At 51.3% G+C, this 26,990-nt stretch overlaps 3 protein-coding genes across 6 annotated transcripts in view; 1 reads left to right on the top strand and 2 right to left on the bottom strand.

Annotated features, from left to right (window-relative positions):
- Window positions 1-4,837, bottom strand: part of LOC136617972 (zinc finger protein 300-like) — a 94,406-nt gene extending 89,569 nt beyond the window's left edge. For both annotated transcript variants that reach the window (XM_066594294.1, XM_066594296.1), the window contains exons 1-3: window positions 4,789-4,837; window positions 4,630-4,705; window positions 4,463-4,554 (exon numbers count right to left, since the gene is read on the bottom strand). In XM_066594294.1, the coding sequence (XP_066450391.1) occupies window positions 4,463-4,523 (61 nt within the window). In that variant the 5' untranslated portion in view covers window positions 4,524-4,554; window positions 4,630-4,705; window positions 4,789-4,837. The remainder of the gene's footprint in view (window positions 1-4,462; window positions 4,555-4,629; window positions 4,706-4,788) is intronic.
- The window catches only part of LOC136618030 (gastrula zinc finger protein XlCGF66.1-like), a 461,032-nt gene extending 447,941 nt beyond the window's left edge, over window positions 1-13,091 (bottom strand). The window contains exon 1 of the mRNA XM_066594299.1: window positions 12,994-13,091. The gene's annotated coding sequence lies outside the window, so the exon portion shown is untranslated. The remainder of the gene's footprint in view (window positions 1-12,993) is intronic.
- LOC136617486 (zinc finger protein 84-like) overlaps window positions 1-26,990 on the top strand; it is a 522,213-nt gene that overhangs the window by 129,088 nt on the left and 366,135 nt on the right. The gene's annotated exons all lie outside the window — the stretch shown is intronic.

Below are 26,990 nucleotides of genomic sequence, written 5' to 3'. Positions count from 1 at the left end.
GAACAACCCCGGTAGATGACATGGAGAGGATTCCAGGCTCTTCTCTGATACTCGGAGGAGCCCCCCGACGTTTCTGCCGTCCTCTGTGAGCTTCTCGCCTGTCAGCTGGTAGTTTCTTCCATTGAACGTTTGCAGGTTCCTTCTCACAGTGGCAGACTTCTCCCCATTGACGTGGACTCCTTGCTGCCAGTTGGCCATTTCCTCCTTCTTCACTGAACAGAGCCCAGAGTTCTAGCAGAAGCCATGTGCGACTTTTATTGATTTTAAGAAAGTATTCCGACAGCCTCCCCTGAGACGCCATATGAAAGATCATCACATCCTGACGCATACCCAACCAGTTCATGAACATTTTTCGCGCACTGTACTCAAACTCTAGCTATTGGATTCAAACAAATTTCTTCAACTTCGACACAGGTGTCTGACAAGGCTGCATCCTATAGTCAATCCTTTTCATCCTAGTGCTCAACCACATCACGAAACAAGTGATCTGCTTAATATACGTGTTGTGGGATGGAAACGACTTGGACTTTGCGGATGATAAAGCTCTCCTCGTACCATCACTCCTCAAAGTGCAAACAGTATCAGCTCCGGATAAGAAGCGGTGATGGTTGGTTTACCGATTAACTGCGAGAAGACACAGATTATGCGAGTTGGATAGGCCACATCCACAAATGCCTCCATCACGGTCAACCAACAGCAGCAGTTTAAGAGATCATCGGGTGAGTCTACTTAGGCAGCACAATCACCAATGATGGGGATGTTGAACATGATGTCCAGTGTCGTATCACAATGGCATGGGCGACCCTACAACGTCTATGCCGTATATGGGTTACTGCCTCACTCAGATTAGGGATGAAGATACGAGTTATGAACCCTATTGTGATCCCAACTGCGCTTTATGCATCTGAAACATGAAAAGGGAACACATGTATCAACCGACGACGTGATGATTGGGTTACCAATGAAGAAACCCACCGCCGCTCTAGTATGCCGGAACTCCATTTTTGAGTCACCAAAAGCCAACTGTTTTGCTCGACACATTCTATGCCTCCCCGAGACAAGCATTGCTGTCTAATGGAATCCAAACAATGGAAAGCGTCAGCGGGAAGGCAGAAAAGCATCTGGTAATGGTCATTTATAGAGGTCTAGTGCACTTGTGCCGGCCTTTCATGGGATGATGCCGAAACTGCAGCCTTTGATGGCCAAAGATGGTATTCTTTTGTCACCTGATGTACTGAAAGGCCTAAGTCCCCATTCTTCTGTCCTGAATGTAAGTTTGGTTTGCTGTAAGACATACCTTGTACATTTTCTTACACTTGCGAGCACATTTCACTGTAATCTTCTGATTTCATTGGTTTTGTAAGACATTCAAGGCCTCCAGTCCAAGGAGTAAGAATGTTGGATGTGGGTTTTTTGACACATTTTGAGCCCTCTTTGCAGGGTTCTCATCCATTCCCTCTTTCCACCACATCCTGGAAGATTCCTGATTGTTCCATGAGTAGCATGTACTAAAGTCGGGATGGCGAGGTCTCTGGAGATTGGCGGAAGTAGGCTGCTGGCCCTTGGTGAGAACGGCAATAAAACAAGCCTCTCTACATGTGAGCGCTGTCAAGGTGGGGAACAGGGAGTCGAATGTCTAATCGCAGGTCACTTGGATTTTGTCGCCATTAAACGTGTTTTCATGATTTTGCATTTTCTATTTGAATCAAATTTTATCTTGTTTTTGTGTCTTGTGTTTTTCCGTATCACATGAGAGTTTCTATCCCTCCTCGGAGGGTCACTAATCACTTCCTGTCAGGAGATATGTTATATGGTGGACTTACTATTCAGGAGCTGACCCGGCCGTATAGAGGGCACTGAGTGTGTAGCGGACACTACAAATCCTGGCAAACACGCTTCCACTCATCGCAGCCCTACAAGCGTTAGATTCTTCTCTATGCAGCGAATATTTAAACCATCCGGGGTGGAGATTAAAGGAAAAAAAAAATTTAAAAATGCCTTTTGTTCCGTGAAGACCACTGGATATTTATTTATGACTAAGAAAATAAAACATGGGATCCGGCCAATCACTGCCCTCTGTGTGTTACTCTGCAGAACATGATGGCGCTATATATACAGACTATAACTGTTATATCAGCAGCGGTTTGTAATGCAGTTCTCATATACAGCTGTTAACCCTTCAGAAACCTTGGTCTTAAAAATTAAGGGGATTGTATGCTGCTTGTTAGTCCAGCAGACCGAGGCGCCGCCCTGTCTCCTGAGTCTGCTTCTGTGTCTTCCAGCACTCACAGGGTTACTGGGGCTGGCTCCTCTGTCTAGCCTGCGGAGAGTTGTAATTAGCTTCCCATTTAAACCCTCTAGATCTTACCCACAATGCTTGTGGTGTTGTCATCTGCTGTATGACTGCATGCAAGCTGCTGGTGCAGCCACCTGTCTGTGTTCAGTTCGTTGTGCACCCGTAAACCAGTTTATACTCTAGCTCGATGTGTTTCCAGCTTCCTGTGTGCCGGCTGCTGGATTCTGTTTGTCTGTCTACTCTCTGTATCTGTGATCTCAGGTCGGCTTCCGGTTTCCAGTATATCCGCGATGCAACGACCCTGGATTCCCATCCTCACCAGGTAGGTAGAGACGTCTAAGAGTCAGAAAAGGCGTCCTGGACCTCTCCATCTTCTGGGGTACCTCCAGGACTGGGACGCCTCATCCATCCGATTCCAGGGTGAGGCCCATTCTCATTATTGTACCGAGTTCCCACATTCTCTACTGTCCTCACCTTGGTGTCGGAAGGGTGGTTCCACTGCTGCCGGGTGGTTCCATTTGGCAGGGAGACACAGTGGATCCACAAGTAACATTGTTCTTTGACTTCCCAAATTCCATTAGCCTAAATTGCTGTATAAATGCCGTATCTTTCATAGGATGAGCTTTTTTTATGCCTCTTTGTGACAGCAAGCGAGTTTGTTACCTACCTGCGGGAACGTCCTCCTCCACTTCACTCTTCCACGGGTGATCGCCCCTCATCCTCTCTTCTTCTACCTCCACTTTAATATCATCTTCACCCTGATGTGTCATATGGGATAATTCAGTACAATATGGTGGAGCGGCGGGAAATCTAAGGCCAGGTTTACATGGCCGTATGCAGAATACGCAGTGACCCTGCGTACATTGTACTGCACATGACCGCATACGCACACAGGCGCTCATGCGCAGTACACCTTTTGTTTATATGTCCCACGCCGTCGCTTAGCCATGGCACGGATACTCGCAGCCCGTATACAATGTAATTGTCTATGGACTACAGGTATATCCTCAATCATAGAGAACAATTGGCTCTATGTCGCGAATATCTGCGGTAAAATAGAAAATGCTGTGTCCTGTTTTCTGAGGGTGGATTACAGAATTCTGCTAATGTGAGAAAAATTCTGTAATCTAATGCATTTGATTGGTCTGCAGGTTACCGTGGATTAGACGCATGCGGAATCTACAATTCTTATCACGTCTCATGAGACCGGCCTAACTGATCACCAGACCACCGATATCTGTTACAAAGAGCTCCGCCCCCTCTATGCTAAGGGAGCAAAAGAGCTCCGCCCCCTCTATGCTAAGGGAGCAAAAGAGCTCCGCCTCCTGTATAGTAAGGGAGCAAAAGAGCACCGCCCCCTCTATGCTAAGGGAGCAAAAGAGCTCCGCCCCCTCTATGCTAAGGGAGCAAAAGAGCTCCGCCTCCTCTATGCTAAGGGAGCAAAAGAGCTCCGCCCCCTCTATGCTAAGGGAGCAAAACAGCTCCGCCCCCTTTATAGTAAGGGAGCAAAAGAGCTCCACCCCCTCTATGGTAAGGGAGCAAAAGAGCGCCGTCCCCTCTATGGTAAGGGAGCAAAAGAGCTCCACCCCCTGTATAGGGCAGAACCCCTATATAAGGCAGGGTCAAAGAGCTCCCCCCCCATATATAGGACAAAATCAAAGCGCCCCAAGCTTTTACATAGGGCAAAATCAAAAAACTCGACCCCCTATCTAGAGGGGGGACCCGAGAGCTCGACCCCCTCTCTAGAGGGGGGACCCGAGAGCTCGACCCCCTCTCTAGAGGGGGGACCCGAGAGCTCGACCCCCTCTCTAGAGGGGGGACCCGAGAGCTCGACCCCCTCTCTAGAGGGGGGACCCGAGAGCTCGACCCCCTCTCTAGAGGGGCGACCCGAGAGCTCGACCCGCTCTCTAGAGGGGGACCCGAGAGCTCGACCCGCTCTCTAGAGGGGGACCCGAGAGCTCGACCCGCTCTCTAGAGGGGGACCCGAGAGCTCGACCCGCTCTCTACAGGGGGACCCGAGAGCTCGACCCCCTATCTAGAGGGGGACCCGAGAGCTCGACCCCCTATCTAGAGGGGGACCCGAGAGCTCGACCCCCTATCTAGAGGGGGACCCGAGAGCTCGACCCCCCCCTATACAGCTGTATCATAGGGCTCAGCACCATCTACCTGCTGGTTCTCCGGGACATCTTCCTCCGGATGGTCCTGGGAAAATGGAGGACGGGGACATCTCTCTGGGAGGTTTCTCCTCCCGGCTCCATCTGTGGAGATACACAGTGATGGAATAGCAGATGACGTGTATCTAGGTGACCCCAATGACAGTCTCCCCTCCTTACACTGCTGATCGGCCCTTATATCCGGCTCTTCTTCTTCGTCTATAACCTCAACCTTAATGTCCATCAGATTTTCCCCCTAAACAGAGAAGATGAATGTAAAATGGTCTTTAGTTCCATCACTTTATGGTCAGATCCTGGTGAGACCTCAGCGCCATCTACCTGCTGGTTCTCCGGGACATCTTCCTCTGTACGGTCCTGGCAATACGTAGGACAGTGACATCTCTCTGGGGGGTTTCTTCTCCCGCCTCCATCTGTGGAGACACACAGTGATGGATACATGGAGCTCCTGTATGTCCACAGTATATATCAGACACTTCTCAGTGTATCAGGTCGTTTGGATTGGAGGGGGTAGAATCTCGCACGGGGCAGGGCAATCAGTAGCGAGTTGTAATAATCCAGCAGAGAGTGACAGTGAGCGTTTTTAGCGTGTCTGCGGTGAGAAAGGGATAGATTCCTGCGATGTTCTTGAGGTGCAGCTGTCAGGTTCGGGCCAGAGATTGGATGTAGGGGGTAAAGGAGAGTTCAGCGTGGAATATGACCCCAAGGCAGCGGGCATGCTGGGAGTTATGGTGCCACTCACTGAGATGGAGGTTAGTGGAGGGTGGAGATACCAGTAAGTCAGTTTTAGAGAGGTTCAGTTTTAGGTAGAGAGGGGACATAATGTTAGAGATAGCGGACAGACAGTTGGTGGCGCTCTGGAGGGCCGGTGTTGTGATGTCAGAGGAGGAGGGGTATAACTGGGTGACGTCAGTGTAGAGGTGGAACTGAAAGTCAAAACTACTAATGGTTTGTCCATTAGGGGCTGTGTAGATGGAGAAGAGGAGGGGGCCGAGGACCGAGCCCTGGGGGACCCCAACAGCAAGGGGAAAGAGGAGGGGAGGGGGCAGAGGACCGAGCTCTGGGGGATCCCAACAGCAAGGGGAAAGAGGAGGGGAGGGGGCAGAGGACCGAGCCCTGGGGGATCCCAACAGCAAGGGGAAAGAGGAGGGGAGGGGGCAGAGGACCGAGCCCTGGGGGATCCCAACAGCAAGGGGAAGAGGGGAAGAGTTAAAGCCAGCAAAGGAGACACTAAAAGAGCGGTCAGATAGGTAGGAGGAGAACCAGGAGAGAGCAGTGTCCTTTAGGCTGATGGAGCGAAGCATACTGAGGAGGAGGTCATGGTGGACGGTATCAAATGCAGTGGAGAGGTTGAGGAAGATCAGTAGGAAGCAGTTGCCCCTCAATTTGGCCTTCAGGAGGTCGTCTGACACCGTTGTAAGGGCAGTTTCTGTCGAGTGTAGGGGGCGGAAGCCAGAATGTAAGGGGTCTAGGAGAGAGTGCTCTGATAGATGGCTTATGAGGGACGGGAGGAGGCGCGAGGCCAGAGAGACCGGAGGAGGCGCGAGGCCAGAGGGACCGGAGGAGGCGCGAGGCCAGAGGGACCGGAGGAGGCGCGAGGCCAGAGGGACCGGAGGAGGCGCGAGGCCAGAGGGACCGGAGGAGGCGCGAGGCCAGAGGGACCGGAGGAGGCGCGAGGCCAGAGGGACCGGAGGGGGCGCGAGGCCAGAGGGACCGGAGGGGGCGCGAGGCCAGAGGGACCGGAGGGGGCGCGAGGCCAGAGGGACCGGAGGGGGCGCGAGGCCAGAGGGACCGGAGGGGGCGCGAGGCCAGAGGGACCGGAGGGGGCGCGAGGCCAGAGGGACCGGAGGGGGCGCGAGGCCAGTGGGACCGGAGGGGGCGCGAGGCCAGAGGGACCGGAGGGGGCGCGAGGCCAGTGGGACCGGAGGGGGCGCGAGGCCAGAGGGACCGGAGGGGGCGCGAGGCCAGAGGGACCGGAGGGGGCGCGAGGCCAGAGGGACCGGAGGGGGCGCGAGGCCAGAGGGACCGGAGGGGGCGCGAGGCCAGAGGGACCGGAGGGGGCGCGAGGCCAGAGGGACCGGAGGGGGCGCGAGGCCAGAGGGACCGGAGGGGGCGCGAGGCCAGAGGGACCGGAGGGGGCGCGAGGCCAGAGGGACCGGAGGGGGCGCGAGGCCAGAGGGACCTGAGGAGGCGCGAGGCCAAAGGGTCGCTAGCGCAGGTTGTGGGGCGAGCAGAGGAGAGCAATCTGAGGACTAAATATTTAAACGAATCTATAGTGATGGGGTCGGTTGCACTGGTTTGGAGCATATATCAGGGGTCAGTACAGAGATCTCTGCCATTATCTAATATACCCAGGACTGTAACAAGGGGGCGCTCTAATAACTATGTATAGATATATCAGGGGTCAGTACAGAGATCTCTCCCACCATCTATTATACCCAGGACTGTAACAAGGGGGCGCTCTAATAACTATGTATAGATATATCAGGGGTCAGTACAGAGATCTCTCCCACCATCTATTATACCCAGGACTGTAACAAGAGGACGCTCTAATAACTATGTATAATACATCAGGGGTCAGTACAGAGATCTCTCCCATCATCTATTATACCCAGGACTGTAACAAGGGGGCGCTCTAATAACTATGTAAAGATATATCAGGGATCAGTACAGAGATCTCTGCCATTATCTAATATACCCAGGACTGTAACAAGGGGGCGCTCTAATAACTATGTATAATATATCAGGGGTCAGTACAGAGATCTCTCCTATCATCTATTATACCCAGGACTGTAACAAGGGGGCGCTCTAATAACTATGTATAATATATCAGGGGTCAGTCCAGAGATCTCTCCCATCATCTATTATACCCAGGACTGTAACAAGGGGGTGCTGTAATAACTATGTATAGATATATCAGAGGTCAGTACAGAGATCTCTCCATCATCTATTATATGCAAGACTGTAACAAGGGGACGCTCTAATAACTATGTATAGATATATCAGGGGTCAATACAGAGATCTCTCCCATCATCTATTATACCCAGGACTGTAACAAGGGGGCGCTCTAATAACTATGTATAGATATATCAGGGGTCAGTACACAGATCTCTCCCATCATCTATTATACCCAGAACTGTAACAAGGGGGCGCTCTAATAACTATGTATAGATATATCAGGGGTCAGTACAGAGATCTCTCCATCATCTGTTATACCCAGGACTGTAACAAGGGGGCACTCTCTACATCTAGAGGACAGAAGGTTTCTACGTAACATAGAAGGGTGTCTTTACTGTAAGAGCAGTGAGGCTATAGCAGTCTCTTCTGAGGACGCGGAGATGGTGATACGATGTAAGAGGTTCTGGATGCCTTTCCTGAGTGTTACAATGTTCCATGTTATATCCCTGATTACCCAGGAGGGTCGGGGATCCGGGGATTGTCCCCATTACCAGAAAATTGGAAGAAATTTTCTCCCTATAATGAGGTAAATTGGCTTCTACCTCATTGTGGTTTTTCCTTCTTCTGGATCTACATTGGGGGGTAATAAGCTGAACTGGGGGGACGGGGGGCTTATTTCAGCCTAACGCACAATATTACTATATAAGATCTCTTCTGGGTGAAGAACAAACATCCGATGCAAGGAGAGCATTCAACTTCCCCAAAGCGCAATCTGTTGTGTTAGAGAAATGATGGACTTTGTTGGTGAGATGAATACGACTCCATCTTGTATCCGCTCTTCTATCAGGTATCCATCGTATATAAGAGCTTACAGATGGTAAACAGTCCTTGGATGAGCAGCAGAGAAGCATGAAGAATCCGAACCAATCGGCGTCTCAAGACGCCTTGCTCCCCAGCGAGGACGGGCGCTCCTAAATATGTAACTGTGGTGTCTCTGGACCCGCGGTCTGAGAGGTCTGCTCTACACGCTGGAGAGACGCCTGCTGGCAGTGTAGGGGTCAGTGATAGGGGAATTCTTATAAATTAGCGCTGCGGAATAAGTTGGCGCTATACAAATAAAGATTATTATTATTATAAATTATAATTACTACAAGTGAGGCGTGTTCTAGCCTCATCGCAAACGTCCTTCTATACATATCTGCCTGTAGGTGGAGTAAACAGACAACTGCTGATCCCATCCGGTTGTGTTCTGGTATAACAAGTTACTTCCAAGCGCGGCTATATACTTCCAACAGCCATCATAGTACGGATAACCGTTGGAAGGCTTCAGCAACCGGGAATCTTAAGGCATCTTCCAACTTCCCTATCAGTAGAAGGCCATCTCAATAAGGCTACGTGTGTTACCTTGTGATGCAAGAAGCCCCTCCAGCATGGCGGCCCGGAAACATCCCTCGACATACTCCCACTCCTCTTACCTGGTGACCCCGCCTCCAGCATGGCGGCTGCGTACACATCCCTCTACATCCTCCCACTCCTCTTACCTGGTGACCCCGCCTCCAGCATGGCGGCCCCGTACACATCCCGCCGGCCCTCTACATACTCCCACTCCTCTTACCTGGTGACCCCGCCTCCAGCATGGCGGCCCCGTACATATCCCTCTACATACTCCCACTCCTCTTACCTGGTGACCCCGCCTCCAGCATGGCGGCCGCGTACACATCCCGCCGGCCCTCTACATACTCCCACTCCTCTTACCTGGTGACCCCGCCTCCAGCATGGCGGCCGCGTACACATCCCTCTACATACTCCCACTCCTCTTACCTGGTGACCCCGCCTCCAGCATGGCGGCCGCGTACACATCCCGCCAGCCCTCTACATACTCCCACTCCTCTTACCTGGCGACCCCGCCTCCAGCATGGCGGCCGCGTACACATCCCGCCAGCCCTCTACATACTCCCACTCCTCTTACCTGGCGACCCCGCCTCCAGCATGGCGGCCGCGTACACATCCCGCCGGCCCTCTACATACTCCCACTCCTCTTACCTGGTGGCCCCGCCTCCAGCATGGCGGCCGCGTACACATCCCGCCGGCCCTCTACATACTCCCACTCCTCTTACCTGGTGACCCGCCTCCAGCATGGCGGCCCCGTACACATCCCGCCGGCCCTCTACATACTCCCACTCCTCTTACCTGGTGGCCCCGCCTCCAGCATGGCGGCCGCGTACACATCCCGCCGGCCCTCTACATACTCCCACTCCTCTTACCTGGTGACCCCGCCTCCAGCATGGCGGCCGCGTACACATCCCTCTACATCCTCCCACTCCTCTTACCTGGTGACCCCGCCTCCAGCATGGCGGCCGCGTACACATCCCGCCGGCCCTCTACATACTCCCACTCCTCTTACCTTGTGACCCTGCCTCCAGCATGGCGGCCGCGTACACATCCCGCCGGCCCTCTACATCCTCCCACTCCTCTTACCTGGTGACCCTGCCTCCATCATGGCGGCCCCGTACACATCCCTCTACATCCTCCCACTCCTCTTACCTGGTGACCCCGCCTCCATCATGGCAGCCGCATACACATCCCTCTACATACTCCCACTACTCTTACCTGGTGACCCCGCCTCCAGCATGGCGACTGCGTACACATCCCGCCGGCCCTCTACATCCTCCCACCCCTCTTACCTGGTGACCCCACCTCCAGCATGGCGGCCCCGTACACATCCCTCTACATACTCCCACCCCTCTTACCTGGTGACCCCGCCTCCATCATGGCGGCCGCGTACACATCCCGCCGGCCCTCTACATACTCCCACTCCTCTTACCTGGTGACCCCGCCTCCAGCATCGCGGCCGCGTACACATCCCGCCGGCCCTCTACATACTCCCACTCCTCTTACCTGATGGCCCCGTACACATCCCTCTACATCCTCCCACTCCTCTTACCTGGTGGCCCCGCCTCCAGCATGGCGGCCCCGTACACATCCCGCCGGCCCTCTACATACTCCCACTCCTCTTACCTGGTGACCCCGCCTCCAGCATGGCGGCCCCGTACACATCCCGCCGGCCCTCTACATCCTCCCACTCCTCTTACCTGGTGGCCCCGCCTCCAGCATGGCGGCCCCGTACACATCCCGCCGGCCCTCTACATACTCCCACTCCTCTTACCTGGTGAGCCCGCCTCCAGCATGGCGGCCCCGTACACATCCCTCTACATCCTCCCACTCCTCTTACCTGGTGACCCCGCCTCCAGCATGGCGGCCGCGTACACATCCCGCCGGCCCTCTACATACTCCCACTCCTCTTACCTGGTGACCCCGCCTCCAGCATGGCGGCCCCGTACACATCCCTCTACATACTCCCACTCCTCTTACCTGGTGACCCTGCCTCCAGCATGGCGGCCCCGTACACATCCCTCTACATACTCCCACTCCTCTTACCTGGTGGCCCCGCCTCCAGCATGGCGGCCGCGTACACATCCCGCCGGCCCTCTACATCCTCCCACTCCTCTTACCTGGTGACCCCGCCTCCAGCATGGCGGCCCCGTACACATCCCGCCGGCCCTCTACATACTCCCACTCCTCTTACCTGGTGACCCCGCCTCCAGCATGGCGGCCCCGTACACATCCCGCCGGCCCTCTACATACTCCCACCCCTCTTACCTGGTGACCCCGCCTCCAGCATGGCGGCCCCGTACACATCCCGCCGGCCCTCTACATACTCCCACCCCTCTTACCTGGTGTCCCCGCCTCCAGCATGGCGGCCCCGTACACATCCCGCCGGCCCTCTACATACTCCCACTCCTCTTACCTGGTGACCCCGCCTCCAGCATGGCGGCCCCGTACACATCCCTCTACATACTCCCACTCCTCTTACCTGGTGACCCCGCCTCCAGCATGGCGGCCCCGTACACATCCCGCCGGCCCTCTACATCCTCCCACTCCTCTTACCTGGTGGCCCCGCCTCCAGCATGGCGGCCCCGTACACATCCCGCCGGCCCTCTACATACTCCCACTCCTCTTACCTGGTGACCCCGCCTCCAGCATGGCGGCCCCGTACACATCCCGCCGGCCCTCTACATACTCCCACTCCTCCATGGAGAAATAGACGGCCACATCCTGACACCTTATAGGAACCTGACAACACAATATCCAGTCATCAGCCAGAGCCCCCCGCTAGAATGTCCCCCCACATTCCCCGCAGTCACCTCTCCTGTCAGCAGCTCCGTCATCTTGTTGGTGAGTTCTAGAAGCTTCTGGATCAGGGAGTGAGGATGGATGATGGGAGTCGCTGTCTTCTTCACTGCTGTGTACTCCTGTGGATGGAGGGAGACGCTCAGGGATGGCACAAATACAAGACAGATGGGAGGAATGGAGGGAAGTTCACCTCTCCGGTCAGCAGGTAGATGATCTCCCAGGTGACGGCTAATATCCTTCCGCTCATCTCCATGCCGTCCATCGGGGCCTGAGGGGAGAGAGGTCACAGGGTACCGGCTGATAACAGAGAGCGCAACCCCTGTACTGCTGTATATATATCCTCTGATACCGGCTGATAACAGAGAGCGCAACCCCTGTACTGCTGTATATATATATCCTCTGATACCGGCTGATAACAGAGAGCGCAACCCCTGTACTGCTGGATATATATATATATATCCTCTGATACCGGCTGATAACAGAGAGCGCAACCCCTGTACTGCTGTATATATATATCCTCTGATATCGGCTGATAACAGAGAGCGCAACCCCTGTACTGCTGTATATATATCCTCTGATACCGGCTGATAACAGAGAGCGCAACCCCTGTACTGCTGTATATATATATATATCCTCTGATAGCGGCTGATAACAGAGAGCGCAACCCCTGTACTGCTGTATATATATATCCTCTGATACCGGCTGATAACAGAGAGCGCAACCCCTGTACTGCTGTATATATATATATCCTCTGATACCGGCTGATAACAGAGAGCGCAACCCCTGTACTGCTGTATATATATATCCTCTGATACCGGCTGATAACAGAGAGCGCAACCCCTGTACTGCTGTATATATATATATATCCTCTGATAGCGGCTGATAACAGAGAGCGCAACCCCTGTACTGCTGTATATATACATCATGTGATACCGGCTGATAACAGAGAGCGCAACCCCTGTACTGCTGTATATATATCCTCTGATACCGGCTGATAACAGAGAGCGCAACCCCTGTACTGCTGTATATATATATATATATATCCTCTGATACCGGCTGATAACAGAGAGCGCAACCTGCATGTCAGCTTACCGTACTGCTGTGTATGTGTGTGTGTATATATATATATATATATATATATATATATATATATATATATATATATATATATATGTATATATATATATCTCCTCTGATGCAGCTGATAACAGAGAGCGCAACCTGCATGTCAGCTTACTGTACTGCTGTATATATATATCCTCTGATACCGGCTGATAACAGAGAGTGCAACCCCTGTACTGCTGTATATATATCTCCTCTGATACCGGCTGATAACAGAGAGTGCAACCCCCATGTCAGCTTACTGTACAGCTGTATATATATCTCCTCTGATACCGGCTTATAACAGAGAGCACAACCCCAATGTCAGCTTACTGTACTGCTGGATATATGTATATCCTCTGATCCGGCTGATAACAGAGAGAACAGCACACCAGGACCTGCTCTGTATACACTGCAGGAGTTGAAGGACCTTTGATGACATCACTACCATGTGACCAGTGATGAATAGTGTTTGAGGCGGCCGTTGATGATATCATTATCATGTGACCAGGGGGTGGAGTTCAGCTCAAGTGAGCATATTAACAATTTCTGTAACCGCTCAATCCTAGCAACCAATCAGGTTGAATCAGCCAACCCAAACAACCAATCAGGTTGAATCAGCCAACCCAAACAACCAATCAGGTTGAATCAGCCAACCTAAACAACCAATCAGGTTGAATCAGCCAACCCAAATAACCAATCAGGTTGAATCAGCCAACCCAAATAACCAATCAGGTTGAATCAGCCAACCCAAACAACCAATCAGGTTGAATCAGCCAACCCAAACAACCAATCAGGTTGAATCAGCCAACCCAAACAACCAATCATGTTGCTGGAATTGCTGAATACGGCAGAGCTGTTACAGAAATTGTTAATATGCGATCAGGAGATGTGGAGGCTGATTGTGAAGACGTCACTATCATGTGATTAGGTGGGCGGAGCTCAGCAGTGATGAGATGTGGTGGCCTGTGATGACATCACTGCCATGTGACCAGGGGTGGAGGCGGCCGGTGATGATGTCACTGCCATGTGACCAGGGGGTGGAGCTCAGCAGTAATGACACGTGCTGGAGGGGGCGGAGCTCCTTGCTCTGTATATGACATGAGGGTTTGCTGCTGGGGGGTCATCTAGGATTTGTGTGAAGGGGGTGTGGCCTGGACCAGAGCTGCGCTGGTGGGGTGTACCGCCATAGCTTTCCTTCATACTGCCATCTGACACATGCTGCTTTGTACCACGATTAGTACGGCATCCCGAGGGCCACGGTCACCACGGTACAACGCCGCCATTGGCTTCAGTGGGCCGCGCAGACGTGCGCTCCCACAAACGCCGTGGTTCTTGAGCGCTGTCTGTTGTACTTTCACGTATTTTGCGCTTGTTAGCGCCCCTCATCACCCATCGCACTGACGGGATGCGTTACAGCGTGCGGTCATGTGACAGGCGTACATGCGGTGATTGTGAGTGCGGCCGCAGTGCGCAGCAGGGTGGGGATGTGGGAGGGCCGGATGTACATGTGACACGGAGAGGCAGATGGCGATGTAGAGGCTGTCAGGCCGGCGGCCATGCTGCTCTGTGTGCGGCCGCCGCTTGTTCCCCCGGTATAATCCTGCCCTCCGCTGGTTGGGTGCAGTTACTGCGCTGTATATTCACATTCAGCCGTTGTCTCCACCCCGGACAAGAGCTGCACTGCGAGTAACCCCCACCTCCAGCATGGAGGCACTGGTACCACCCGCAACTGGTACTGACCTCTCAGGATACCCACTCACCCAGCAGAGGGCGCTGCAGGCCCGGCGTCTTCACCCAGCAGAGGGGGAGAGGTGGAGGATAGGGTTAGGGGGAGAGGGTGGAGGACAGGTTTAGGGGAGGAGTGATGAAGGATAGGGTTAGGGGGGAGAGGTGGAGGACAGGTTTAGGGGAGGAGAGGTGGAGGACAGGGTTAGGGGAGGAGAGGTGGAGGATAGGGTGAGGGGTGGAAGACAGGGTTAGGGGGGGAGAGGTGGAGGATAGGGTTAGGGGAGGAGAGGTGAAGGTTAGGGGAGGGGTGGAGGACAGGGTAAATAACGACATTGCCACTTTCCTGAGGGCGCCCGGTGCCGCTGATTCGGGTGGTCCTGTGATCCTGATCCTCCACCAGCGTTCGCGCTCTCTGGCTCTGATCTCTTGGTGATGCTTCGTTGGCGGATGGATCATCTGGTTACGTAATAAGTGTTTTTCGCCTTTCTGTTGGGTTTCTGTTTTTATGTTGGTCAGTTCTGTAAGGTCCGGATGTCCGGCTCTTGTGAGGAAGTCCTTTGATATAGCTGACGTCTGCGCGCCGCTCGTTACCACTACCCATGTGAGTGAGGGGTGCCTTCTGGACGCCCGCAGGGGAATGCGCACTTCCTCTTTTCAGGTAGCGGTCTGATTGATTTGTAGATGCAGGTTGCTGACCGGCAGCATAGTGCGCTTTCTCTTTCGCAGTTTTACCCATTGCGCTGCCAGGCTCGTGTAGTCACGTCTGCGTAGGGCACGGAGAACAGAGTACCGATCAGAACATTATGTTTACACAAGTTTAGTTGCTAATTCATGTAGAATGGGGTTTGTCCCAGTCTGTGCTGCAGCAGTTGGGTGGCTAGGGGGGGGGGGGGGGGGGTGATACTTGGGTAATTAAACTTGGCGTTCAGGTTTGTGGGCCACCACCTATTATTGGGGAGAGATCTGTGCCGATGTAGTAAGTTTGTCCAGACACAGTGAGACTTTATGGCTCTGTATGGTTATTTATGGATGGATATATGGAAGAGTCACTGGGGAACCTGTGTTGGGTATCTACTCACTGTCATGGCACACAGTCCTTCCCAGGAGAGGTTGCAGTCCTCCTGTGTGTCTTGGTGTTCCGTCTGTATGGACCAGAGGCTGTTTAGATGATCGGTGCTCTGCTCCCTCTGACTGCAGCACAGGCATGCAGACAGAGGTCCTGGGTCTACCAGCAAGAGCAGGCTTCGCTGTCCGGCTCCCTCTGCGTTTGACAGCTTCTTACGCTTCAGGAGAGTGCTTGGTGTCCTGCAGCAGCGGGGAGGGTCTCGGGTATGTTCCTGTTTGACAGCTGCCCTCCGGCTGCTGTTACAAGCACCGTGGTCGGCCGTGGCCGTAGGTGTCTGAGATTTAGTCTCCTGCTCGGCCACGCAGCTAGGCCCCTGCACGCGTCGTTCCTCTCGGTGGCTCTGTCGGCTTCACAGCGTGCTTTTCTCTTGCTGTCTGCCCCCTGGAAATCTCACAGAGGCCAGGAGGGCTTAGGATGCTTGGAGAATGTGTTAAACACAGTTTGTGTTGTTTCCAACGGAGCCCACTTGCACTGCGACTGCTAGTAATGGTGGTTAGGCCACGCCCCTCACGCGTTTCGCTTGATATCAATGAATAGATAAAATCGTGACCAGGAATATGGTAAGTATCTTCCAGATCGGAGGACCTTGTGCGGAGATATGACCGACATGGGGAATTATGATTTGCTCCTACGAATCCAACCCTCCCTTCTCTGTATTGTGGAAGATGGCTGAGAGGTTCGCCATTGTGTCTGTATTTTTATCAGCTGTGAAGATGCTACGTTGTGTCTCTAATCTAACCTTCTGGAGGAAGAGAACATCGCCCCCACCACCACGACCACCACCACCACCACAAGTATTGAAGGAGCAGTGCTTTGTGTCCAAAAGCTGGTCAAACTGGTTCTAACCAGCTGAAAACTACTTATCTAGGAATGTCTTTGTGTAAAGGGACAGGAAATGGCTGGCTGGAGAGAAAACAGGAAGTATCTCCTTCACACGACCAGTGAAGAATGAACAGGGCATGCTCAAGGGAAGCTCCCCCTGGTGAATGATCTCACAGCTACCTCACAAATACCTCCCTCTGAGAATGACCTATCAGCACACAGAATAATGTAACTGTATCCTAAATTACTTCACTTCCTGATTTGAAAGCTTATACAAACTTTTACCCACCTAAATAAAGACAGACTCTTTTGGTGCACATGATGGTCAGACGTGTGGTCTTTGAAAGGTTCTCCAGGCCTGTACGTTATTCCTATCTAATATGGCACCCACAGTATATATCGAATAGCAAAAATTGCGCTAACAGTATGATGTCAGAGGGGGCAGGGGGAGGTGTGTTCTGGGGAAGCTTTTAAATCTGGGGGCCCACAGAGGACGGGTTGTCAGACTACAGAGATACGCTTTCAGCGTAAGGCTCTCCTATTCACTTCAGTGACTGCGTGTAATGGAACCTTGGGCCGTGTATCCCAAATCCCGTACCTTTCTTTTATTTTCTCCTGTTTATTTATAATATTGCTTGTTGTGTATATACATGAATATCTTTATACTCCTGTGTAACAACCTTTTTGTATATTCTCTCTTTTTTTTCTCTATCTATCTATCTATCTATCTATCTATCTCATATCTATCTGTCTGTCTCCTGTCTCTCTGTCTTTTTCTTGAATAAATCTGCAATCTATTAGTTAAGCCTTGTCCACTTTAAAATGAATCATAACTCTGATGATTGTGTGCATAATTCATAGTCCAGGTTCCATCTTCCTGGTGATATTGTAACAAGTTTGTGTAAGTATTGCAAGGCGCTGAGTCATTAGAACGGAGCGGGGGGTGATCTGAGCTTCCTGGTCTGCATGCATGCAGAAGCCTGGGAAAGCTGGGTACAGATCCTCCTGTATTCTAAGGACTCCATGCTTGAAATACTGATTGACTGATTGATCGAGGGTTGGCCTTAACAGATTGATAGCGGTGAGAGCGCTCAGAGCCGTCGATCCGTGACACAGATCCCTTCAGCAGGTGCCTCCATTCTTCCAAGGAAAGCTTAATTGCCAGTACGTGGCAGTACCCAGTAGGATACTTTTTCTCAGCAAAGGTAAACTTGGAGAAGAAACTCCAGCTAGTGTGTTTTTGTTCTTGGAATGCTTTTGCTACAAAAGGGCTTCTGTCCTAAGGGAAGGAAGAGCCTCCAGAATAGTTTTGGAGGTATCAGGGTGATGAAGAATAGAAGCACGGAAAAAACATCTGCAACAGTTGGGCAAAGACCTATTCAGCCTTGGGTGCCTAATTTTTGGGGTTTGCACCCTAGCAAGTCATGGCAGTCAAGGAGGAAAAGTGTGGGATGAATGGGCAGTAATAATTTGTAAACCCCAAAAATCACTGGATGGCCTTCAGACTCCGAGGTTCAGGCCGATTGAGAACAGTGGACAGCTCTTTTTTGTCAATACCATGTACTCCAGAAAAAGCTAACTGTACTTGGCATGGAGATGGTTTTGGTGTAGACGCCGTAAGACTGTCATAACATGATTTTAGGGGGGCGTGGCCTGGCCATGGCGGAGAGAGGCAGCAACTTCTGAGGGCTCCCGATCCCGGAGGCGCCAACGGCCCGTAGCACGGCGACTTACCCGACCAGGGAACCACAATGGGAAGTAGCAAAAAAAAAGGCAGACCCCAGAGACGTCTGTCAGCCCACTCCCGGACCTCCACAAGCCACGGATTAGAGGCTTACATGCTTGGTGGGAAGCGGAGAGAGCCCCAAGATGGCGCCGGCGGCTGACCGGAAGAGGTGCCGAAGGAGCTTAACGAGCCTGGGCAGCGGCACATAGAAAAGAAGTTCTCTCCTGGTGTCTCCACCGCGAACCCGGCAGGCACATACGGCGGCTCCAGGGGTGAGGATACAGACCCGGACAACAGCGGCTACTTACGGAGCCCCTCCAGGTAAACTGCGGCGGAGGGAGACACCACGGCAGGTCATGTGATGCAGCGCGGTAGCGGAGGTATTGTGGGAAAGATAGGGGGGGACCGCCGACGCCCGCAGACTCCACCGGCCAGCTAGCAGGGGAGAAGACAGGTCTCCAAGAGGAGACACAGCCGCCCATAGTAAGGAAGAAGCTGCAGTTTATGGCATACATGGACACACAAAATGGCACTAACAGCCCCCCCACCAGAGAGCCAACACCAGTCCCCCTAACCCTGATCCTACAGCAATAAGAAAATCCCCCACCTCAACTAGGGGATGGAAGACAGAGGTGGGGTCCAGGGAAGCAGATGGGGACCACTCAGAACTGAACTTCCAGCACCAATGGGGTACACAGGGCTCTAAAGGCTCAGGAGAACTGCCCGTAACAAACCCCAGGACACTGGGTCTGAGATTGAAACCCAAGCCTGGGCTCCTAAAACAGGAGCTGTGACCCCCAACATAAAGGCAGGCTCAGACGGCAGACAGACCTCATATACCTCTTACAGAGAGACCTGCAGCCCCACACAAGAGGCACGGTCGCCGAAGGCAAACAGGCCATTAGTGAGCACAGCCACACCTAATGATAAAGGCGCAGAGCATTCACAAAACGCTGAGGGCAATAAGAGCAGCCCACATACCAACAATATGTCCCCCCCCCCCCCAGACAAGACAGTCAAGAGAGCCATGATTATATGATATCAGAATTCTGTGAGCTACGTGCCCAACTACAATCTATCCCTATTAGAGAGGACATGGAAAACTATGTCTCGTGTTTAGAGTCAGCATACAAAGCCGAGATATGCTCAGTCCGCCAAGAGGTCCACCACCTGTGAGAGAGAGTATCAACAACCGAGGGTGACGTGGCTAGTCTCGCTGATAGGGCGGAAAGTCATGAAGATGCCCTGGCTGCGGTGTCCCACCAACTACATTTTCTTATGGACTCTCTAGACGACCTAGAAAACAGGGGTCGCAGGTGCAATATTCGCGTTAGAGGCCTCCCTGAAGAAATTGAACCCAGTAGATTGAAAAGGACTGTGAGACTCATCTTCAACGACCTCAGAGATGTCCCACCAGACACCCCATTGGAAATGGACAGATGTCACCGAGTGCTGGGCCCAAAACCCACAGACCCCAATAGGCCACGCGACGTGGTATGCAAGATACAAAAATTTCAGCTGAAAGAAGCCATAATGAGAGGGGCCCGTGAAAGACGAGACGTACAATTCGAAGGGGCAAGGCTTCAGATATTACCGGACTTATCGAGATTCACACTGGCTAAAAGACGAGCCTTACGCCCCTTACTCGAGGAACTACATCGCCATGACATCGCATACAGCTGGGGGTTCCCATTTCACCTCCAAATCCGACATAGAGGAGGCATGAGAGAGCTGAGGCACCCAGAAGAAGTACCGGCCTTCTGCGAGACTTTTGATATCCCGATTCCCGACATTCTGGGGTGGCCAACTCTACCCCCTTTACCCAGAAACGAACACCCTCAACAACCATATAGGGGCCCAGGAAGAAGGAGGAGACACCGAGAAAGATGAGATAGAGCACGTTCCCCCCCCCGACCCCCCCCCCCCCCCCTCGGGGCTGAAACTGACCTCAAAACTCTGCCCATACTCAGTCTTGCTTTCAAGCTCTGAAAAGCTGCAAATTCTGACCTGATCGAACTTTATCTACTGGTTTCTCAAAATGTTGCATTCTGAATAATGTTGCCATGCGGCCGGCTGGGGGTGCCTTCCGGGGTGGTCCCTCCGTCGTTGGAAAGCGCGTCCCAATCATTGGGGGGCCCAGGGCTGACTCTAGTTCGCCACAAGGGCAGGTTTTTACCTTTTCCCTCCCCCAGTGTTTACATCATTGCCGTACATTGTTTTTTTCTCTTCTTTACCCAGCGTTACTCTAAGAGCTTAGGCACCTCCCCCACTGGCAGGGAGCGGCGGGTGCAGCCCATTCTTGATGTTCAGTGAAATACCAAATATAGAAGTTTAAATTTCCTGTTGTCTGTCCTTCTCATCTCCTCTTTTTTTTGCTTTAGTGTCCCCCCGACTTCCCTCTTCCCCATTTCTCTCCTCCCCTTCTCCCCCCCCCTCCTCATAAGGACACCACTCCGCTCCCTGGGGGGGACTCGAGGAACCGGAGCCCTCGAGACCAGCCAATACTATTACACAGGCTTTGCCTCCGGGAGCGCCTCTGGGCTCCGCCCCTTTCATTAAGCCGTTCCGCATATTACCCGCAACCATGACCAAACTAAATTTCTGCTCACTGAACGCTAGAGGCCTCAATGTGGCGCAAAAAGGAGCCAAATCCTATACCAAATGCATAAACTAAAATCACATGTTTTGTTTCTACTGGAGACGCATTTTCGTGAGGGACATGTCCCGGCCATGAGAGACAAACACTTCGTGGCATAGTACCACACGAGATCCTGGGCACTGAACTGGATCTGGAGGGTCGTTTTGTCTTCCTAAAGGTCCGTATGTGGGGTAGGCTTTTCACTCTTGCAGCGTGGTACCTTCCCAATCGGAGTCCTGCCCAAGTGGGGAGAGGTATATTGAATAGATTAGCCGAATTTGCAGAGGGGGTGGTAGTGTTGGGGGGCGACTTTAATTTCCCCTTAGATCCCGTACGGGATTGTTCGTCCGGACGAGCATCAGTTTCAGCATCACAGCTCCGTAGATCCCACGGGACCCTTAGACAGCTCCAACTGGTAGATGTTTGACGGGCGACTCATCCTACAGAACGGGACTATTCATATTTCTCCCTAGCACACCAGTCCCATAGCCGCATTGACCTCATAATAGTGAGCCACCATGCCCTAGCTTGGAACCCGGAGGCCTCTATTGGGTCGGCAATTTGGTCGGACCACGCCCCAATCCTCTCCTTAACAATTCCCGGCGCCTTCGATAGACCATGGTCATGGAGATTAAATGACAATCTTCTGAAAGACCCTTTATGCTGCACCGACCTACGCAGCACCATTGAGAATTTCCTCACGGACCACTCAGCTGACGATACCCTTAAACCGGTTCAATGGGAGGCACTTAAATGCATTCTGCGGGGGGTCGCCATTAAACACGGGACACGTCTGAAGCGCGAAAAAGCAGCAAAAACAGTTTCCCTATTAGACAAAATAGCAAAACTCGAGAAAACGTTCCGGCAATCTAGGTCCCAATCCATTCAGAACGAACTATTAAATGCAGGAGAGGAGCTAAGACTCCTGGACCAAAAATACCTGAGATACAGAGATAGTCTGAAGCGATATTCCTACGAACACGCTAATAAATGCGGACACTCTGGCGCGCTTTCTACGTAACAGAACAAACAACACATACGTCCCCCACATAGTGGATAATAAAGGCCAAAAGAGGCTCCACCCTAGGGGAATTACCAATACCTTTAGTGCCTATTACCAGGATCTCTACAACATACAGGGCCAGTTGTCAGACATGACCCCAGCCGGTCGGAAAGCCAAAATAGAAACTTACCTACAAAAAACAGCCCTCCCGGGTATCTCAGAAGAGGTCAAGGAATCCCTAGATTCCGAATTCACAGCGGAAGAAATTAGTGAAGCCATCAAGGCCTCACCATCTGGGAAAGCCCTAGGCCCGGATGGGTTCACCCCCAGGTTCTTTAAACAATGCGGGGAAATTCTTACCCCAATTCTACTTGAGACTTTTAACCACATCTCTCCCGCGTCCCCGTTCCCCCCGCAGTCCCTCATGGCGCACATCACAGTGCTCCCTAAACCGGGCAAAGATACAGGAGTATGCTCTAACTACCGCCCAATTTCACTTCTTAACCTTGACTAGTGGGCAGATTAGCTCCCATACTCCCGTCCCAAATTCACAACGACCAAGTGGGATTCATAAAAGGGCGTGAGGCTAGGGATAATACCAACAAGACCCTCCTCCTGATGTCAAGCCCATCACCTGCCGCAGCCATTTTGCCTTCTCTCAGTGGATGCCGAAAAGGCTTTTGATTGCGTTAACTGGGAGTTCCTGAGTGCCTCTTTGGCACACCTGGGCCTAGGACCGAGATTTCTAAATTGGACTCTGGCTTTGTACAGGAACCCATCAGCGCAGATACGAGTGAATGGCCTGCTGTCCGATCCGATACTTATCAGGAACGGAACGAGACAGGGATGCCCCTTATCCCCCCTTCTGTACGTCATCGTGATGGAGCACTTGGCTGTGGCACTACGTAAAAACCTAGATGTACGTGGCTTGCAAGTCGGGGTCAGACCCGCAAGTTAGCCCTATACGCACACGACCTTCTCATATTTGTATCACAGCCACGCACCACTTTCCCTGCGATACTTTAAGAGTTTGCCCACTTTGGCCACTTGAGCAACTTCAGGGTCAATCTACACAAATCCGAAGCATTAAACCTATCGCTCCCTCCTAGTGAAGTGGCCCACCTTACCGACCAGTTCAATTTCAAATGGCGCTCGACCTCCATCCAGTATCTAGGGATCCATTTAGCGGCGGACACTACGTCACTATATCACCTTAACTACGTTCCCCTTTTGGAAAGAGTGACAAAAGATCTAAAGGGTTACGCTACTAAACAGCTAAGCTGGTTTGGGCAGATAAACGTACTGAAAATGGACGTGACCCCCAAATTCCTTTATCTTTTTCAGACATTACCAATTAAGCTACCGGCCATATTTTTCAAACAGATACACCAAATATTCCGTAGATTTCTGAGATCGGAACCCCCAAACCGGGCCCTCTCGTGGATCTACAGAATTATCCTAGATAGGCTCACACCGGGCTTACCAAGTTATGTTGAGAGCTGGGGTAGAGAGCTGTTGATGGATTTGCAGGACTCCCATTGGGAAAAGGCCTTCACGTTTTCACATAAACTACCCCTAGCCTGCGCTGCACAGGAGGAAAACTTTAAGCTCCTCTCCAGGTGGTATAGATGCCCAGATGTACTCCACCGCATCTTTGCATCAACTCCAGTTGTGTGCTGGGGATGTGGGGCCGTGCGTGGTACCATGCTACACATCTGGTGGGACTACCCACTCATCAAGCCCTTTTGGAATAAAGTGTTTGAACTGTTCGAAGATGCTTCACACTGTACGGTAGAGGCCACCCCACAACTGGCCCTACTATCGGTCATTCACGGCCCATTTGCCACTATTAAAAAAGGGCTCCTAAGGCACTTTCTTACAGCAGCCAAAACGGTCATCCCGTGTCATTGGCGTAGCAACTCGGCCCCATCCATTTTGGAGTTCGTTCAGGAATTGAACCAACTAATGTATATTGAGGAACTGGGCGACGAAGGTGCCGATGGTCCAAGACACGGCATTCAGGCCTGGGCGATGTGGAACATATACCGCGACTCGCTGCAGTTCCAGCTGAGAATGGGATGGTGAGGGGACGAGGGCCGAGAGGTAAGAGATGACAAAGATTGCGTTGCAGGTGGGGGGGGGGGGGGATGGTGCTCGGGGTGGACCCGAGAGTTCTGCCCTTCCACCTGTACTTATCTAGTCTCCCCCAGCGGAGCCCTATTTCCTCTTGTTCTTCCACACTTCTCTTTTAATTCCTTAGTCAACTTATAACCCTTTTTTTTCTTCTTCCCCTCTTCTCTCTTCTTGTCTACCCAGTGTTGATTACTGTTTTGTTGTGTTAGGCTTAATTAACAAAGAAATGAATCACTCTAACAGGCATGAGAAAAGACAGAAGCAAGGACTCAATGTAATGTCCTAATTTATTGTTCCATGTTGATATTATTCCTTTTGTTGCTAGCAGAGGTCAGTCCGCAGAAAGTTTTGGAAGAGACCTACAGATGTTGATACGGTTTATTGATTTAATTTAGCATAAGCTCCTCATAAATATTCCTCTTGTCAGGCCCCGCGTGACCTATACCAATAAGTGCCTTTGTTCTCCGTATATGTGTTATGTTATGTATATGTACACAACAAGCAAAATGCAATAAAAGCATATTAAACATAACATGATTTCAGTGCAAAGGAAGATCACGATGATCAATATGTCATCCAGCTGGACAATTACTGAGGGGTGCAGGAGGCCTCGCAGCAGATTGCTTGCAAATTCTTGAAATCGTCCGAGTATTACACAGACAGCAGGCATAACATGGCTTTCAGAATGTCCACCTCTAGTGCTGAATGCAGTTCTTCTCCCTCATGTATTATGATGAGTTTATCAGAGATGAAGTTTAGTAAGAATGGTAGCCCCCTGTTAACGCACCACACCGAGCATCGATGCAAGACCGTGTTCACACCGGACAAACTCCAGAAAACACCAAGCAAAACACTAAAACCACCCCCAGCACAAATAGGGGTAAGGAGCAGGATAGTAAAACATAAGAGCACCATTCGGACCAATAGTCTTGATTCGCCGATTCCTCGCCATTTCCACGATAGAGGTGACTCCATCAGTCAGATGAAGTTTCATGTGATTAATGGAGCATCACCTTTTGTCAGAGGAGGAGATAGAGCTAAAGCAAGAAGAAAGAACTTTGCTGGATGTATTTGTGAGACTCGATGCCCCCGAGGGGGATGAATCCTGAATATAACGGTATTCATACTTGTACCTTGCTTTATCGGATGTGTTGCTCTTTTGTATGCAATTCTGACAGCGGCATTTTAAGCCCCCGAACGCTGTTCAGGGGTCCCGTACGCCCCCCCCCCCCGTGGTGAGATCAGGGAAGCCATGCAGGTGTCATGGCTGCTAGGGGTCTTCTGAAAGGCCCCAGGGCTGCCTTAAAAGACTTCCTATCAAGCCATCCCCATGGGGTGGCTTGATAGGCTGCCTGTCAGAATGCAGTATAACATAATGCTATAGCATTACGTCATACTGCAGGAGCGATCAAAACATCGCTGGTTGTAGTCCCCCAGGGGAGCTTAAAAGTAGAGTAAAAAAAAAGATCAATAAAGTTTTTTTTTTATTTGTAAAAAAAGTAATGAAAGTTTAAATGGCCCCCCTTTTGCCATATCTGTAATTAAGAAGTCTAAATCATAAAATAAAAACACATATTTGGTATCACCGCGTCTGTAAAAGTGCGATCTATCAAAGTAGCACATTATTTACCCCGCACTGTGAACGGCGTCCGGGAAAAAAAAAAAAGAATGCCAGTAATGCACTTTTAGTCACCCTGTCTCCCAGAAAAAAACACAATAAAAAGGGATCAAAAAGTTATATGTATTCTGAATTAGTACTATCAGAAAATACAGGACATCCCGCAAAAATATATTGCGCGCCCAAGATGACGGCAGAAAATAATTGAAAAAAATTAAATGTTTTTGAAAAAAAAAAAAAGTAGTACAGTAAAAAAAACGATTTAAGTTTGGTATCACAGTAATCCTACCGACCCATAGAATAAAGTTATCATGTTGTTTTTGTTGCAAGTTGTGCGCCGTAGAAACAAGATGGCAGAATGTCAGGTTTTTTTTCATTTTACTCCACTTAGAATTTTTTTTAAAGTTTTTCAGTACATTATACGGAACATTAAATAACACCATTGAAGACTACAACTCGTCCCACAGAAAACAACAAGCCCTCATACAGCGATGGCGAGGGAAAAATAAAGGAGTTATGATTTTTTTAAAGAGGGGAGGAAAAAATGAAAATGGAAAAAAAAAAGGTCCGCGTCATTAGGGTTAAACTTGAAAAAGACTCTGAGGAGTCAAAACATTGTGTATTTTTTTATGTTTGGAGGAATAAAAGAAGGATTTTATATTGCACCTTGCATGTGGTCACATCTACTTTATTATGCTGCCCAGTCAGTGATTCTATCATAGAAAGAAATTAGATTCGTCTGGCATGACTTGTTTGTTACAAACCCATGCTGGCTCTGGTTAATTACTCCATTCTCATCCAAGTACTTGCATACATGCTGTTTAATAATTTGTTCACAGATCTTTCCCAGTATAGAAGTCAGGCTCACTGGCCTGTAGTTTCCTGGATCCACCTTCTTCCCTTTTTTGAAGATAGGGACAACATTTCCCCTTCTCTAATCTTCTGGGACTTCTGCCATGGTACATTAACCATGATGCAGAGGAAAATTGGTTGCTTTGCTCAAAATACAGGTTGCTAGTTGATACTTTGTATGGGGGTTGTCTGCTTCTGTTTGCATTTGTCAAGGGCCAGGGTCCGGGTAACTAAAAGTTCCTATCACTACCCACAACCCCTGACCCTACCTACTTGTCCCCCTAGGCTAAGCCCTAGGACGACAACTGGGCGACAGTCCCTAGACTGGTTAAGGATGCTGGCAGGGGTCAGATTTACAGACAAATATAGGTCACAAACAAAACACAAGGCAGGTCAGGCAATCTAGGTCGGCAACGAGAGAAAAGCAAGGAGTCCAAAACAGGGAACACGAGTGCAGTTGAAGACCAAACATACACTGGCGAACTGGGAAGGAACTGAAAGGCTTAAATGCTGTCAGAACTCCCGCTGATTGGGGCGGATAGCCTGACAGCCGCAGAAGCCAATCACGGGGTGCTGTAAAAACCACCCGCAGCACTAGCTGGGCAGGCGGAAACAGAGGACGTGTGTCCGGCTGGCATATTAATGGCGACGCGGTGCGGGGCAGCTCCTGCTGCATCCCAC

The sequence above is a fragment of the Eleutherodactylus coqui genome, chromosome 1, assembly GCF_035609145.1.
Source record: "Eleutherodactylus coqui strain aEleCoq1 chromosome 1, aEleCoq1.hap1, whole genome shotgun sequence".
NCBI lineage: Eukaryota > Metazoa > Chordata > Amphibia > Anura > Eleutherodactylidae > Eleutherodactylus > Eleutherodactylus coqui.
Note: the sequence above shows the minus strand (reverse complement) of the source record. Positions and strands in the feature narration are given on the sequence as shown.